We start from the raw sequence: 17302 nt of genomic DNA on the forward strand, positions 1-17302 counted from the left end.
TTGTGGCAGCTGTGGAGCCTGTGGAGCGAGTGGACAGTGATGAGGATGAAGCTGAGGATGAAGAAAACGACAACAGGGAGTCAGTCATACAGCAATATTTCCAGTGACACAAAGGTGAGAACATTTTCTGGTTTAACATTACATTAACTTTCACACGTCTACCTCTATCCTGTACCTACATTTCACTCACTATTTGTTAATTGAGTTGTACCCTTCCAATTCAGTACCACAGGTGTGGTAACCTACGTGTCAACTGCTTGCATCCTTCAAGGGCTTGTGATGTGTGGCATTGGTATGTTGGCCTTACAATAGGGTAACCCATTATGACACTGTAATTGATGATACAAAGTTCCAAATCATAGACTGACTCCAGATTTTTGGGACTTTCAAGGGTGTTTATTTAAGTGCAAAAAAAATCAAGGAAGGTTGTAAAATGGGGATGGGTGATGGTGGAGGAATGTCCATGGCAGAGTCCAGTCTATTAGTCTCACAGGTGCACTGCCCATCTGGGCATTGGAAGTGGAGCTAGGGCAGTTCCAATCTGGACAGGGTGACAAAGTGGGACAGTGGGGGGACAATCAGGGTGGTCTCATTTCCTGGCGGTGGTCTTGCCATCTTGCTCTGTCCTGTTCCTGGATCTCAGGGCCCGCTTGCGTGGTGGTTGTCCGTCTGCAGGGGGTGGGGTGCTGGTGTGTTGGACCTGTGGCGGGGCGTCCTGTCCACTAGCGCCGGCAGAGGTGGTGGGCAGTTCGTCGTCCTGGCTAGTGTCAAGGGCCTCTTGGACTGCCACGGTGTCCCTCAGGGTCTTTTGTATGTCCGTCAGCACCCCTACGGTGGTGCCCAGGGCGGAGCTGATGGTCCTGAGCTCCTCCCTGAACCCCAAATACAGTTCGTCCTGCAGACGCAGGGTCTCCTGCAACTTGTCCAGGACCGTGGCCATCGTCTCCTGGGATTGGTGGTATGCTCCCATGATGGAGGAGAGGGCCTCGTTGAGAGTTGGTTCCCTTGGCCTGTCCGCCCTCTGTCGCACAGCAGCCCTGCCAGTTCCCATGTGTTCCTGTGCCTCTGTCCCCTGGACCGTGTGCCCACTACCACTGCCCCCAGGTCCCTGTTGTTGTTGGAGTGGTGGGTTAGCCTGGGTGCCCTGTAGTGGTGGACACACCACTGATTGACCCGTCCTGGGTAGGGAGGTTTGGGCCCGCTGGGTGGGTGCTGTGCTGGTGTTACCAGAGGGTGGCAGCTCGGTGTTGGGCTGTGGCTGGGCAAGGGGAACCGACTGTCCTGAGGCCCACGATGGTCCGGGCTGGTCATCAGGATCCAGTGAGGCAGAGCTGCTGTTGTCACTGTGGGACTCTTCTGGGGGTGGAGTGGTGTTGTATGGACCCTCTGGTGTGGTGACGGTCCTTCGGGTTCCTGCAGGGGTATAAGAACATGATTATTGCATGTGTGTGTGTAATGGTGTGCAATGGGTGGGTGTTTGTGTACCCCAGTGCAGGCATTCTTGTGTGGGGGCTTGTGTGATGATGGTTGTGGGGGTGTACGGGGTATGTGCAGTGGGCATGCTTTAGTGAGGGGTGCCCATGCTTAGTTTTGTCATGCAGGGCTTGGTGTTGGGATGGGTGGTTGGTGTCATGGGTAGATTAGTGAGGATTTGGGGTGATAGGGGAGGGTGTGAGGGTGGGGGTGTGTGATAGCATGCAGGTAGGGTGGGGGATGTGATAGTTAAGATTTGACTTACCAGTGTCCCATCCTCCACCGACTCCTCCGAGGCCCTCAGGATGCAAGATGGTCAGGACTTGATCCTCCCATGTTGTTAGTTGTGGGGGAGAAGGTGGGGGTCCGCCGCCAGTCCGCTGCACTGCGATGTTGTGCCTGGAGACCGTGGAACGCACCTTCCCCCGTAGGTCGTTCCACCTCTTCCTGATGTCCTCCCTATTTCTTGGGTGCTGTCCCACGGCGTTCACCCTGTCGACTATTCTGCGCCATAGCTCCATCTTCCTGGCTATTGATGTGTGCTGTACCTGTGAGCCAAATAGCTGTGGCTCTACCCGTACGATTTCCTCCACCATGACCCTGAGCTCCTCCTCGGAGAAGCGGGGGTGTCTTTGGCGTGACATGGGGTGGTGTGTGTGATGTGTGGGATGGTGTATGTGTTGATGAGTGTAGTGAATGTAGTGGTATGTGGTGTTTTGTGCGTGGATGTAGTGTGGGTGATGGTGTTGTGTGCCTCTGTGTGATGGGGTTGTCAATAGCTGTGCTGTCTCTCTGGCCTTCTCTCAGAATTTCTGGTTGTAGGGGTTTGTGGGTGATGTGGTTGTGTGTTTTATATTGTGTTGGGTGTGTGGGAGTGTTGTTTGTATGTGTATCAGGTGTGTGTATTTGGAATTGTCCAATGTGGTAGTGTTATTTAGATGTGTGTGTATTTTGAGCGCGGCGGTGTGTACCGCCAATGGAATACCGCGGTTGAAAGACCGCCGCGTGGATTCGTGGGTCGTAATAGCATGGGCGTGTTTCTGTTGCCGTGGAGGTGGAGGATGTGTTTCCGACAGTTTATCGCTGACCTTTGGTGTGGCGGTATTGTGTGGGTGTCTGAATTTCGGCGGATTCCGAGATGTGTGTCATAATAGCTGTGGCGGTCTACCGCAGCCGCGGCGGTGTATTGGCGGTCTTCTGCACGGCGGTAAGCGCCTTATACCGCCAATGTTGTAATGACCCTCATAGTAATGTATTTTTATATGTCCTAACAGTGAAATATTGCTAAATGTGTTTTTCACTGTTGCAAGGTCTGTTCCTCTTATAGGTTAACATTGGGGCTACCTTTAAATCTGATTAAAGTGTAGATTCCCTTTGGCAGCAGATGGTCATGTGGAGTTTGGGGTCTCTGAGCTCACAATTTAAAAATACATCTTTTAGTAAAGTTGATTTTAAGATTGTGTGTTTGAAAATGCCACTTTTAGAAAGTGAGCATGTTCTTGCTTATACCATTTCTGTGACTCTGCCTGTTTGTGGATTCCCTGTCTGGGTCAGTTTGACATTTGGGCTGGTTGCACGTCACACTAGACAGTGACACAAAGGGAGCTGGGGTGTAGTCTGCATTTCCTGATGAGCCATCTGTGCTAGGAGGGAGGGGAGGAGTGGTCACTTACACCTGAAATGGATGTGCCTGCCCTCACACAATGCAGTCACCCTGGTGAGTGTCTGGGGCCTGGCCTGGACCAGGCAGGATTTCACATTCAAAAGAGACTTTACTTTGAAGTAGGCCTACTTCAAAGGAGAAATTGGGTATAAGAAGGGCACCCAAAACCACAGACTTTAGAACACTTCTGGAAACCAGTGCAGGCATTCCTGTGTGGGGGCTTGTGTGATGATGGTTGGGGGGGTGTACTGGGTATGTGCAGTGGGCATGCTTTAGTGAGGGGTGCCCATGCTTTGTTTTGTCATGCAGGGCTTGGTGTTGAGATGGGTGGTTGGTGTCATGGGTAGATTAGTGAGGATTTGGGGTGATAGGGGAGGGTGTGAGGGTGGGGGTGTGTGATAGCATGCAGGTAGGGTGGGGGATGTGATAGTTAAGATTTGACTTACCAGTGTCCCATCCTCCACCGACTCCTCCGAGGCCCTCAGGATGCATGATGGTCAGGACTTGCTCCTCTCATGTTGTTAGTTGTGGGGGAGGAGGTGGGGGTCCGCCTCCAGTCCGCTGCACTGCGATGTTGTGCCTGGAGACCGGGAACGCACCTTCCCCCGTAGGTCGTTCCACCTCTTCCTGATGTCCTCCCTATTTCTTGGGTGCTGTCCCACGGCGTTCACCCTGTCGACTATTCTGCGCCATAGCTCCATCTTCCTGGCTATTGATGTGTGCTGTACCTGTGAGCCAAATAGCTGTGGCTCTACCCGTACGACTTCCTCCACAATGACCCTGAGCTCCTCCTCGGAGAAGCGGGGGTGTCTTTGGCGTGACATGGGGTGGTGTGTGTGATGTGTGGGGTGGTGTATGCGGTGATGAGTGTGGTGAATGTAGTGGTATGTGGTGTTTTGTGCATGGATGTAGTGTGGGTGATGGTGTTGTGTGCCTCTGTGTGATGGGGTTGTCAATAGCTGTGCTGTCTCTCTGGCCTTCTCTCAGAATTTCTGGTTGTAGGAGTTTGTGGGTGATGTGGGTGTGTGTTTTATATTGTGTTGGGTGTGCGGGAGTGTTGTTTGTATGTGTATCGGGTGTGTGTATTTCGAAATGTCCAATGTGGCGGTGTTTTGTAGATGTGTGTGTATTTTGAGCGTGGCGGTGTGTACCGCCAATGGAATACCGCGGTTGAAAGACCGCCGCGTGGATTCGTGGGTCGTAATAGCATGGGCGTGTTTCTGTTGGCGTGGAGGTGGAGGATGTGTTTCCGCCAGTTTATCGCTGGCCTTTGGTGTGGCGGTATTGTGTGGGTGTCTGAATTTCGGCGGATTCCGTGATGTGTGTCATAATAGCTGTGGCGGTCTACCGCGGCCGCGGCGGTGTATTGGCGGTCTTCTGCACGGCGGTAAGCGCCTTATACCGCCAATGTTGTAATGACCCCCATAGTCAACAAAATCACTGTTCCAATTTATGATTCTTAACATTTTTACCTCTCTCCCTGTTGGAAGGATATGTGTTTTCCTCTTAGGGCTGGGGGCGCAGGCTTTGCATTTCCCACATATGAAAAAAACCTAGTAGTTCCCTCAGCCAAGATCTGTATGTCACCTGATTCCTTGCCTAATTACTGTGTATCAGCATGTCTTTTAGTGACTCACTTTTTCTATGAGTGATCTGGGGATAGGGACTTACTAAGGTCCTATGGTTCGGTCTCTTTTTTGTTTTTCATAATCTTATTGATGGGATTAGATTCACTGTTAAATGTAGTAATTAGTCTCACTTTCATGTCAGTTTTCTCTCTTTTCCTGGATATTAGTAAACTGTGCCTATTGATAACTGCAAACATGGCGCTAGCTGCCTTGATTACTTAATTAGGGTAACCAGTGGATCTAAATCTGCCAATCATTCTTCTTTTCTCAATCTCAAAACTCTTGTCAGTGCTGCAATTTCTTTTTGCTCTGAGCAGCTCCCCATAGGAGACGCTCCATTTGAGCCTTAGAGGGTGGTGACTGAAAGCGTGTGGGATACTGGTGCCAGCAGTGGCCTTCCTAAATAGGCTAGTTTGTATGTTACCTCCCTCTACAGTAACAGGTACATTTAGAAATTCTATTTTGATATTGTGTCCTACTGGTGAACTTAAGGTTCAAATTATTATCTGAAATCCAAGCCTGGAATGCATTCAGTTTCTCTTGTGAGCAATCCCAATTAATATAAATATCATCAATGTACCTTGTCTCCAAAGCCCCATGGCAGGTCCACCATTCAGTGGCATCAGCCTATATATGCTGTGACTCACACCACCTCATAAACATACAGGCATAGCTGGGAGCAAAGCAGCACCCCATTGCAGTCCCAGTAAGTTGTGTAAACCATTGATCTTAAAACAAAAAATAGTTGTTGTCAAGACAGAATTGGAACATATCTAATAGCCGTATGCTATAATCATAGAAAAAGAGAAGTTTATCTTTTAAGAAACACCTGCATACTTGTAGGCCTAACTCATATTTCATACATGTATATAAAGCCACAAAATCAATTGTGATCAAAATATATGTAGGTTGCCAAGGAATTCCTTGTATCTTGGTTATGAAATCCATGCTATCCCTATGTAGGATGGTAGGCTCATAACATATGGATATAAAAAGTAGACTAAGTAGATGGATCTGTGCTGTGGTTATGGATTTTAGGTAACATGTAGAAACATGATGCCACAGATTTATTAACTAGAAGGACTTGGACATCCCCAAGACTAAATATGTTTCTCTTGTGCCAGCTAGCTAGTATGGAATAATACATGGTAACAGTCTGACAATACACTGTACTACTAAATCTAAGATAACTGCCTGAGAGTTCCAATTGTCTCATAGCGTCTGCTCTATACTTGTTGATGTCCCACAGTACAACATTGCCCCTGTCAGCGAGTTTGATCACAAAAAAAGAAATCCTTTCTAAGGGAATTAGGTACCTCCCGCTGCCCCTTTGTCAGAATCTTGGCAAAATGGTTCTCCCTTTGCTGCCACAGTTTCATAAGGTCACGTATTACTACCTCATGAAAGTTGTTGATATTATCTTGAGGAGTAATAGGGTTACATTTAGATTTAGGCTTGAAATCATTCCTATTCATTTTATCAACCTTTAGTCCCAAATTGCAGAGCTGCTCTCTCACTGATTCCCAGACTGCTAGCTCTTCAATGTCACCAGTAAATAGAATGTCCGAGGTGGAATCAGACTCTACATTCGGGAAAGTGTCACTCTCAAATTTCTGGTTGTCTTTCTGTTGTAAGCAATTTTATTTCCTGATAAAACAGAAAAATGTCAATGCAAGAACGACAAAAATCAAAGTTTGTAGTAGGGCAAAATGATAGACTTAATTCTAGTAAGGACTGTTGATCATGAGTAAGATCATGAGAAGACAGATTTATAAGTGTAAAGAGGTGATCACCCATTATTTGTTTCTCTTGCCTTGCTGTGTTCTTCCTACATGGCATATCGTTTTCTTTCTGCGATACTATATGCTGCATGGGAAGAACACAAGGCAAGAGTTATCTTATGTAACTATAACTAGTATAACTCACACCCTTGCCATGCACTGCTAATTGCCCAACAAATTAAGGCACTCATGACACCTTTAATAACATCATTGATAATATTGATGCGATTTTTGCAGTACAATTTTTGATGAAAAAACTGTGCATAGTCTTACATTAGAGCGCAAGTTATAGTTACTTAAGAAAACTCTAACTATAACAGGTAACATTGTATGGTTTTGTACGTTTAAAATGTAAGCTTAACTATAACGTCCCTGTAACCTTTGGTTTTATCAGTGAATAGATATACATATATATAACTTGCACCCCCCTGTTACACTGCCTATAACCTCACAGATTACATAACTCATGACATGATCAGTGACATCACACAAAAATCCAAATGCACCCTAAACTCTAAAATTATCCTTGCCACCAAAAAAACATACCCACCATAAAACCTAAAATTACCTTTGTCACCCATACCCATCTAAACCCTAGAAAATACCTTGCCACCCGAAAACTCATACTCACTATAAACCCTAAAAATCCGTTGCCACCCAAAAACCATACCCAACATAAACCCTAAAAAATCCTTTCCCACCTAAAAATCCATACCCACTCTAAAACCTAAAACCACTCTACACCCTAAAAAAAACTTTCCTTAATCTATCTATCTATCTATCTATCTATCTATCTATCTATCTATCTATCTATCTATCTATCTATCTATCTATTACCTACTTGTGGTCCCTGCTTTTTTTGGGGGGGTGATCCATCAAGTGGGGGCTGAGAAGAAGGGGAGGTCTCAAAATGCTTTTTCCCCATTCATTTTTCAATAGGGATTTTGAACATAGATAGTGCAGAAACAACTGGACGGAATTACACCAAATTTGGCAGAAAGGTAGCTCTAGGTCCAAAAATAACTCTTTTTGTGATTTGGTGTAAATCCGTTCAGTATTTTCAGAGAAATTAACAAAAATCTAAATTTGTATATTTAGGGACGTGAAGATTTTGCTTCCCCTTTCGATCTTGTGCTCAGATCTGATTGTTTGCCAACCCTTCAACAAGGAAGTGTAGGCAGCCATGTTGGTCCCAGAAAAAGATGTAAAAAAAAACAAGAAAAGTGACCAGGGTAGTGTCACCCTGACCCCTTACCTCTGATGCTGGGGCCCCAGAGGGACCCCTCCCTAGAACTAAAAAGCATTTGTTTAACATTTTTGCCTCAATTCCTGGTGAATCTGGCAAAAATTAAAAAATTAAACAAGGAAGCGCAGGCTCGCACGCTTATTTCAAAGGAGCCCCCGGGTGGGCCAAGTCCCAGGGGCATTGATATCTTAATCAAGGGTCTGTCTGGCAGCCCCGCTTCCCTAGGGACCACCACTTGCCTTGGGCTAAAAATATCATGTGTGCGGGGCCACGAGACCCCCACAGCCCTGGGGACCAACACCTCCCTGAGGCCCATCTGACCTGTTAATGCAAGATGTAGATGTCCCCTCCCCACAGCACCAGGGACTGCTGCCTCCCTTGGGCAATACATAAAATATGTACAGGGGGCTGCATGGGCGCCCACGCCCTGGGGACCACCACAACCCCTATTCATTATTTAGGGGTCACCACCTCCTTGGAGTGATTCATAAAATAAGTTCAGGGCTGCGTGGATCCCACTCTCACACGGGCCACCACCTCCCCGGGGCTATAACTAGAAGAACAATACCAGGTCCGTTTCTGAAATCCCCCGCAGCCCCTGAGACCACCCCATCCCAGGGCTATGCTTGTTGGAGGGGGTCCACGCGTCCCCTCGTATAGCCACTGCTGGCCCTGGGGACTGACACACTTCCAGGGCCAGCTCCTGCTATGTCCACTGGTACCCACCCTCGGAACATAGCTGTTTGCTTTTGATTGGTGGGGGCTTACAGCCCCCACCAAGGAAAATCAACCAAAGTTCTGTTTCTGCAAGAGAGAGCTGTCAAACAGCTCTACCTTGCAGAAAGCAGTGTTTTCATCTGTCTTCCCTGAGAAACAGCCTTTTCTATGTGTCCAGAGCAATGCGTAGTGTAGCCATGCAAGAGTTACCACGATTGCCTGAACCAAGCATGTGCCTGAACCACGCAAATGCATGGTTAAGAAACCATGCATATGCATGGTTCAAGAACATAGCAGGAACAGCTGGGAGAGGTAGGTTTTAGGGTTCAGGGTAGTTCTTACGATAGGGTGAGGTAGGTTTTAGGGTTCAGGGTGAGGACAGGGGTTTGGGGTAGTTTTTAGGACAGGGTAGTTTTTAGGACAGGGTGGGTAGGGTTTAGGGTTGAGGGTGGAGTTGGGGTAGTTTTTAGAACAGGACAGAGTAGTTCTTAGGACAGAGTAGGTTTTAAGGTTTAGGGTGGGGTTTGGGGTAGTTTTTAAGACAGGGCGGGGTAGGTTTTAGGACAGAGCAGGGTAGCTTTTAGGGTTTAGGCTTGGGCGGGCGGGTAGTTTTAGGATAGGGTAGGGTAGGTTTTAAGGTGGGGACAGGGGTCGGGTCATTTTTAGGACAGGGTGGGGTATTTTTTAGGACAGTGTAGGTTTTAGGGTTTAGGGTGGGGGGAGGGGGCCAGGGGGTTTGTATCACACCACCATGCATGGCATTACCACATATACCTTTACTAAGCATGCTTTTACAACAAAATGTTTTGTAAAGGCATGCATGTTAAAGGCATGTGTGGGAAAGACGCGGTCGTGGTTCTGACCGCGTTGTTAAGCCATGGGTGGTTCTGGCATGTGTTGTTCTGTCATACAACCGTCTTCCCTGCATACAAATATTCGTGCAGGGAAGACAAATGAAAACATTGCTCCCACAAGCAGGGAGCTGCTATTAAAAACATCTCCCTGCTTGGGATGCCAGCTCCCACAGGACGTGGGGAGCTGGCTAGGACCGCAGGTGCCTTGAGACTCCCCCGCTGACTGTCACTCTCTCTCTCTTTCTCTTCCATCACATAACGGCAAATACATTTTTCTTTTCTATTTGTCCAGAAATATCTGATTCTAAGAATATCATTTACCAAAGCGTAAAAAAATTCCTCTCTCTCTCTCTCTCTCTCTCTCACTTTCTTTCTGTCTCTCTCTCTCTCAATTTCTCTTTTTCAGTCTCTTTCTCCCAATCACAGATCCACTCAGACTCTTACGCACCCACTCACAGACCCACTCAGACACTCATGCACCCATTCACAGACCCACTCCGACCCTTGTACACCCACTCACAGCCCTAATCACAACCTCACACACCCACTCAAAGACCCACTCAGGCACGCACCCGCTCACATACTCACTCAGACTCTCACACACCCAGTCACAGACCCACTGAAACCCTCAAGCACCCACTCACAGACCCACACAGACACTGCACACCTACTAAGACATTTATACACCCACTCTCACACACAGACATACCCTCACACACATACTCACAGACCCACTGACACTCTCACACACCCACTCACTGGCCAACTGAAACCCTCATGCACCCACTCACAAACCCACACAGACACTGATGCACTAACTAAAACACTTATGCACCCACTCTCACACCCACATACACCCAATCACACTTATTCTCACACCCAGAAAGACAGGCAGCGGCCAACTCCCGCTGCACAAAGCCAAGAGCCATGTGCTGTGTGCGGTTGAAGGGTAGGTGGGTTTGAGCAGGGTCTGGCCGCAGGTGGTTGGATTAACGTTTAGTAATGAAAATTACACATTGGAAAAAAAAAAGGTTACAACGACATTATAGTCAGGAAATCAAATTACCAAAAACATTGAAATTCACTTTAAAAAACTAAATTTTACAGGGACAATATAATTAGACTCAAATTTTAAATGTACGAAAACCATGGAAATTCACCGGTTAGAGTTAGAGTTATCTCAAGTAACTATAACTTGTGCCGTAAGGTAACTATAACTCATGCCTTCGTCAAGCACTGGTAATTAGCCCGCAAATTATGGCACTCATAACATCTTTGATAACATCATTGATAATATCAATGTAATATTTGCAGTACATTTTTTTACAAAAAAAAATTCTGTAAACATCCCTACCACTTACCCGCACCAACCCCTTAACCCCATAATCACTTTTACAACCCTTTACCTCTAACCACCTTTAAACCTTAAAATCACCCACCTCCTTATACTACTACCCACCGCAGAATCTAAAATATCTCCCTTACCTCCCCTTCCCTTCACCTGCACCTTAACCCCTTTTTTTTAATAACATAAATTATGATATTTAACAAAAAAAGCTTTCCTGCAAGGTAAAGTAACACATGGTTAGGGATGCATGGTGAAGATAAAAATCCATAATATATACTTACTTGCAGTTTTATGTTCACACGTGGGAAATGACACATGAAAAAGTTTGCATACTCTTTTCAGTACTTGAGGGTTAATCTGTTCCTTGGCCAGAGCCAGTGTATGTACGGACCTTATGAGCTTCCAAGCTCTAAAGTTCATGAAGACAAAACAGTGCCATAGTAGTGCATCAAATGTGACAGCATCCTCGGAGGTCACAGGGTAGACAACATTATCCAGGTAATCAAGCAAGACAAAGGTTTTAAATAAAAGTCCATTGAGATCCCACAAAAGAGAGGGATGAACAGGCAAATGAACAAAATGATGCATACCGTTGAGTATTCCAAATATATTTGTTCCTGCGGGTCACCAACAACAGTGAAACTGGGCAGAGATCAGAAGAAATTGAAAAGAAATTAAGAAGAAAATCTGGAAATATTGGACCTGTGAAATTCTCCCCATCAGATTATTTTTACAATAAAGGACCAGTTGCTTTGTGGATTGCAAAACAAATCTTATCATCCAGCGTCTGACGTTTGGTTGGACATGGTTGGCCAAGTGATGAAGCCTAAGTTATTTCTGATAGCATGTTCACGAGAACCTGGTTTTTCCATTCAATCTGAGGAAACATTAAAAGACTAGCTATGAAAACCTGGCTTAGGCACACATTATAAGCACATTTATGTATCCCCTGAGTCTTAATTTTGCCCCATACCAATGATCACTGTTTCCCTTACATTTAGCAGGAACGTAAAATAGGTAGTTTGGATCTACTTTATTATAGCTATAACAGACTTTATGGTAAACTACTTGTCCCGCTATATCTCTAAATTAACTTCAAATCCATAACATCATTCTTCAAGCAAGATGGGGAATTGGAAACCATGTGGGAACATGTATCAATGGACAATGACAAAATAAAAATATCTGATTTTGTATTTTGACATTATGTACAAAAGGAAATCAATGAGATGGTGCATCTTTCTTTAGTTGTCTTTCCCACTATTGCTTGTGGAATGCTGTTGTAGTTGTTTCATAACTAAAGATGTTTGTTTATTAACAGTGTATTTCTAAGCTAAACCCCATCAACTGATTTTGTTGGGGAGGATGGTGGTTCAGAGGTTTGTTAAATTTTGTGTTGTGTTTTCATTCTTTATTGTATGATGAAAAATCTATTGGTATTGGTGACTGTCAAATGTAAGCAAAACGTTTGATACACAGATATTTCTTGTGTCGAAAGAGTCAACGTTGTCACAGAAAAAATATACACTGACAGATATTACTTACCAAATCATTGTTTTTCCTTTGAACAAAATAGATTTCCCTTTATCTTTCTTAGCAAGATGTTAACACTTTTAAAAAAGGAAAAATGAAATACAGTCCATTGTAAGAAGTTGCATACTAAAATGACTAACCAAAATCTACACTAAACATAGTTATCTTTAACATTTTGTTCTAGCTCCTAGATGTCATGCACCTTGCGCATCGGAAGGCCTGGAAAGTCGGGGATATCTTTAAAGCAGTCATCCAGTTCTGCCAACAGCAAGAGCAAAGCACAGAATCATCATCAAGTCTCTTTGACTGGCTTCTAGAACTTGGATAAGAAGCCCTATACGCGTCACTGTTTTCTTGTTTTTATTCCAGCTTTAGTTGCAGTGATTTGTGTAGTGCTATGCTTCTCAAACAACTGTGAACTTCCATTACAGGAAACCACGACGTGTATAAATGCAACTGGAGAGTGTAGCACAGCTGTTCAAGTGAACCAGTGGCTTAACCATGCTTGACCTACAAGAATTCATTGACAAATTGTCTCTTAGAATGTATTAGAAAAGAAGCAATGATGGGCCTTTTGAATATCTTGTAAATGCTGAATGATAGCAAGGCTGTGCTTAACAGGCTATTTTTGTAATCCAATATTACACAGAATGTCTTTTAAATAATTTAGATTGGTTTGGCATTTTTAATACCAGGTTCAGAACATTTTTTATCAATAATATTTGTATAGTATATATAAAATCTTGGCTGTCACACAGAGCCAAAGGATTGAGCTTTTTGCTGTTTACTAGGCTGCATTAATCTCCTTAGTTCTCACCTCGTCTCACAACCAACATATGAAGTAAGAGCTAGATATGTGAGATGGCACACTATTTGGGGCAACTTTACTGTCTGTTCCATTACAAATGCTCCACAATCTTGTTCAGGGAACAGGGAAATGTAAAAGTAAGTCATTATACACCAATGTTTGTACAGTGGGGGGGGTTAACTGTAAAGCATTACATTAATAAATAATGATTAGGTACATCACTAACACATCAATCTGGTTATTATTCAGTAGACAACCACCTTTGCGCTATTAGAGAATTGGTCTTTATCAAATATAAAAAAGGAGAATATCTTAGCAAATAAAGATAAATCACAAAGAAGTATGACATGCTTCTTCACAGTCTAAAACTTTCTGCTTGAATGTGATTATTTTTCTGTGTCTGAAGTATTGTGAAATTCATCAAAACCTCCTACAGCAGACACTTAAGTAATTCATGTTTGCTGCTCAATGTATTTGAAACAATATGCCAGTGCTTTGATTTAATTGATATATCTCATCAAATGCCTTTGCCTATATTGTTTAAAAAACCCAAGATTATAGCAATATTACAAGTGGATGATGTCCCTTCTGAAACCCCCAAATAATGTGTGATAACAAGAAGCAAAACAAACAATGGATAAATATTGGAAGTGCACATGAGAAAAAACTCAAAAAAATGGAAATATGAGTCTAAAAAGTTATAATGTTTAACAGGAAAATAACTCCAAACAAGAGATTTATAATAACTGATTCAGTCTCAATACGTGGTATCAATAAGGACATTTTAATTTTTCCACAATAATGATAGTTATCAAGAAGACCAAAAAAAGGACAGATAAAGCTAACAGATAGAACATTTTCTCTTTTATGACGGGTTAATTGTCCTTCATTAAGCATTGGCTTATATGTCGGTCATTTAATAATTATCTATGTATTTTATGTGTTACTGTTATCATTAAAATGTCACGTTTCACGGGGCAGTATGCCTGCAAACCAGTGTCTGGTTTTGTACAATTCATTGCGTAAGTCAAATATGTTTTAATTTTAGTCTTAAGCATCTTTAATGCACAGAATATTTTTACATCATAGACAATGATTTTTTGGTGAGATAAGATAAGCTGTAGGTTTATGTGTTTGAAATCATATATTGTTCAAATAAAATGTTCTATTGTGAATTCTTATTACCTTATAACTTAACAGAAATTCTCTCAAGTTTGCCAAAGAAATTAAAATTAAGAAATTACAGAAATATCTTGTGGGGTGTTTGGGCAGCATGAATGAATATATGCTGTTTAGGCATTGCCTATGTTTCCTTATAGGGTTACCAAAAATACATATATAATTGAAGTGCACCAAGAAAAAAAGGTTTATTTTAAAATGTACAATTTGTTAACAACCACTTTGGTATTCTGTTATGGAACATAGCTTAATTACAGTTGTATGTAACTGAACACCTCTTGATTCATCCTATTGGCTTTTTCAAGGCTGATGAAGGGAGACATGAAAAGTGTCAGGCCACCTAAATATCTACTTATATTATAGACAAAGACTAATTGTGAAGACCATTTAGTACTTGAAATCGAATATTAGTATAAAATAATGAAACAGGTATAGGTCATTTTAGAACATTAAAAGTGTAAACGTTTGAAATATGGTCAGATAGGTTTATTCTCCCCTGTATATTCCTGTGTAAAATTCCTTGAAATAATTTGACTTCGGCACAAAAATTGTATAATCCTTTCATGTGCCCTTGTAATAAATGTTAGACTACTTAGCCCTAGTTATGAAAATTTTGCTGGAAGACTGCACTCCTAATTTCTTTTCCTATGAAAAAACTAAAATCGGTGTGAGGAAATGGTCAATGACTGAGGTAAACATGTCGAAATTCTCATTTCCACAGTTATGCTCTATTTCTGATGATCAAACTTGTACTAAAAATGTCCATGGAAATTACTGCACCCGACAGTATTGGGTTTTCCTAGTGTTGTATTACCACATCTGGAGTCCTATGGATCCTGTAATGAAAGCACATCACCATACATACATTATGCAAATTGTTAAGATAGTCACTGCATTCCAGTAGTTCTGTAGAGGCTATTGAACCCAACCACAGCAAATAAATAAATAGAAGAAAACTGACAATTGGAATTCTAGCTATTCCACTAGATGCCACATTTGTATTTATAAAGCAATTTACACTATAACTATCATATCATTGTATCCTTAATGAAATTGATGATTTATTCAATGTGAGATGCTTTGGACTTGAACTTGTATGTCCCACTCAAAAGAGAAAGGCTTAGAACATTTGATATTGTGTGTTCTCAGGCATTTAATACATATTATGGGAAGACGTATTCCTTCTTATACTGAAAAAATATATATTCGATCAATTTTGGTGAGTTGGGAGCATCACTCCCCTAGTTTAAAGAAAATGTTAACATCTCCACCTTCAAATCTATGAGCATCAAACTAAGATTTCTCCTCCACGCAACATACACCAAACTGAGGCCAACTTTATGTACATGAAAATATCACAGAAAATCTTGAGGTCTTAACGCATGTATCTATATGTTTATAAAATAGTTTCATAAGGAAATGTGTACCATCTTCGGCCACCTACAAGTCTTGTTCTTAAGGCATAGTTTATAAACCATGAGGTTGGGAAGCTAGAGTCCAGTACAGGAGCTGGGATCCTGATCCAACTTTCTTTTTTTCAGGACCCCTATTTTGTTGAGCCCAGTTGTAAACAAGTGCGGTTTTATGGCATTTTCTGAAACGTCTGTAGCTTGATTTTGTTATGCTCTCAGGACTGAATTCAGGCCATTCCACAGTCAGGAGCCCAAGACTCCCAATAGGCTTCATCCACTTTAGAGCCTTTTGAGTAAGTAGGTATGCCGTGGGTTGCTAGTGGCTTCAGGAAACCTTGCACCTTAACCCAGTCATCCATATGAGGAATGAAGAATCTCAATACTGTAGCCTGTTTGTCAAGTTGCTTTTGGCCCAAGTAGATCAGTGAACCACAAGTTCCATTTCACTGAAGCCTTGATATAGCACTCTGCACTGAAACTGTACGCTAGCATTCTGTTACCCTTACTGCACAACACAAAACTTTAGCCTTAGTAACATCAATCTCTCAGTTCTAGAAGCCCCAGAATAGAAATATGTTTTTAAGCCATACTACTAATAGTTGTGAATGTACAGATTGGCGTTGTGCTACAATACGTGTTTATATATCAAATAGAGCACAAAGGACGACAGCCCTGTGCTGGTGTAATGAAGAAGAGTAATGCAAATCTAAAAGTAGTGGATATTGTTACAAAATGATCAGAAATAAACTTGTTCTGTGTCTTTTTGTCTTTACCAATGGTGTTGTGTTGCGAGTTTTTATTGACATTTGGGAATAAACGGCATAGATGATATTGTGACACTGGGGTGTTGTAGTAACTCTTTAGGCACAATAAATAATTTAGGGCCCAATTTAGAGTTGGGTGGCTGGCCAGCAATCCACCAAGGAAAGGCAACAAATTCACTTCCCTTTTGGACCACCACCTGCCATATTTAGAGGCCAATGCTGGTCTGCTGGAGATCTCTATGCTTTCAAATGAGCTGCGGCAACTACAGCTCCTCTGAAGGCACTATTAGTTGATAAACAGCTGCCATGTTTCATGCAACCTGCACAGCAAACCGTTTTTGTTGAGCTGAAACAAACTCCCAAAGCGTAAAAAATAATAATAATGGCTCTGCCACCCTGCCAGTTTTTTTTTTCTCCTGGTATGCGGGCCAGTTTTTATTTATTTATGTTCAGGCTTGCTATACATTCCATGACAATCCTAAACTGAAACAAAGATATTAGCCCATCTACTTTTAATAAGGTGGACAGTCTGATATACTAACATTAATGGCCCCAACTCCATCTGGACATCAATATAAGGTTTCCTGCTTTGGATCCAGCAGGGTGACCACTAGTGGAAACATGACAGTCCACCTGTCTTTAAATAGAGCAGGCTGACCATCAGTTTGACTGATAGGGCACTCTGCCACATTTGTAATAGAGTCCCCTGCCTGCCAAACTGAAAATAATCACCTTACTTCCAGGAGCACACTTAGACTGCCTCAAATTGTGTATATGACTGCTTGGAAAATGTGCATGAGGGGGATTAAGAAGCACATTCATTCACACCTACACAAATATGTGTTTTAGAATATGCATTGGAATATAAATAAATCTCACAGTAAATGAGCACACAG

General features: G+C 42.8%; 1 protein-coding gene across 2 annotated transcripts in view; it reads left to right on the forward strand.

Annotated features, from left to right (window-relative positions):
- Nucleotides 1-16414, forward strand: part of SPHKAP (SPHK1 interactor, AKAP domain containing) — a 1657471-nt gene extending 1641057 nt beyond the window's left edge. For both annotated transcript variants that reach the window (XM_069213857.1, XM_069213858.1), the window contains one exon: nt 12428-16414. In XM_069213857.1, the coding sequence (XP_069069958.1) occupies nt 12428-12571 (144 nt within the window). In that variant the 3' untranslated portion in view covers nt 12572-16414. The remainder of the gene's footprint in view (nt 1-12427) is intronic.
- Nucleotides 16415-17302: the final 888 nt, after the last annotated feature.

This window comes from Pleurodeles waltl, chromosome 11 (genome assembly GCF_031143425.1).
Source record: "Pleurodeles waltl isolate 20211129_DDA chromosome 11, aPleWal1.hap1.20221129, whole genome shotgun sequence".
In the NCBI taxonomy this organism is placed as follows: domain Eukaryota; kingdom Metazoa; phylum Chordata; class Amphibia; order Caudata; family Salamandridae; genus Pleurodeles; species Pleurodeles waltl.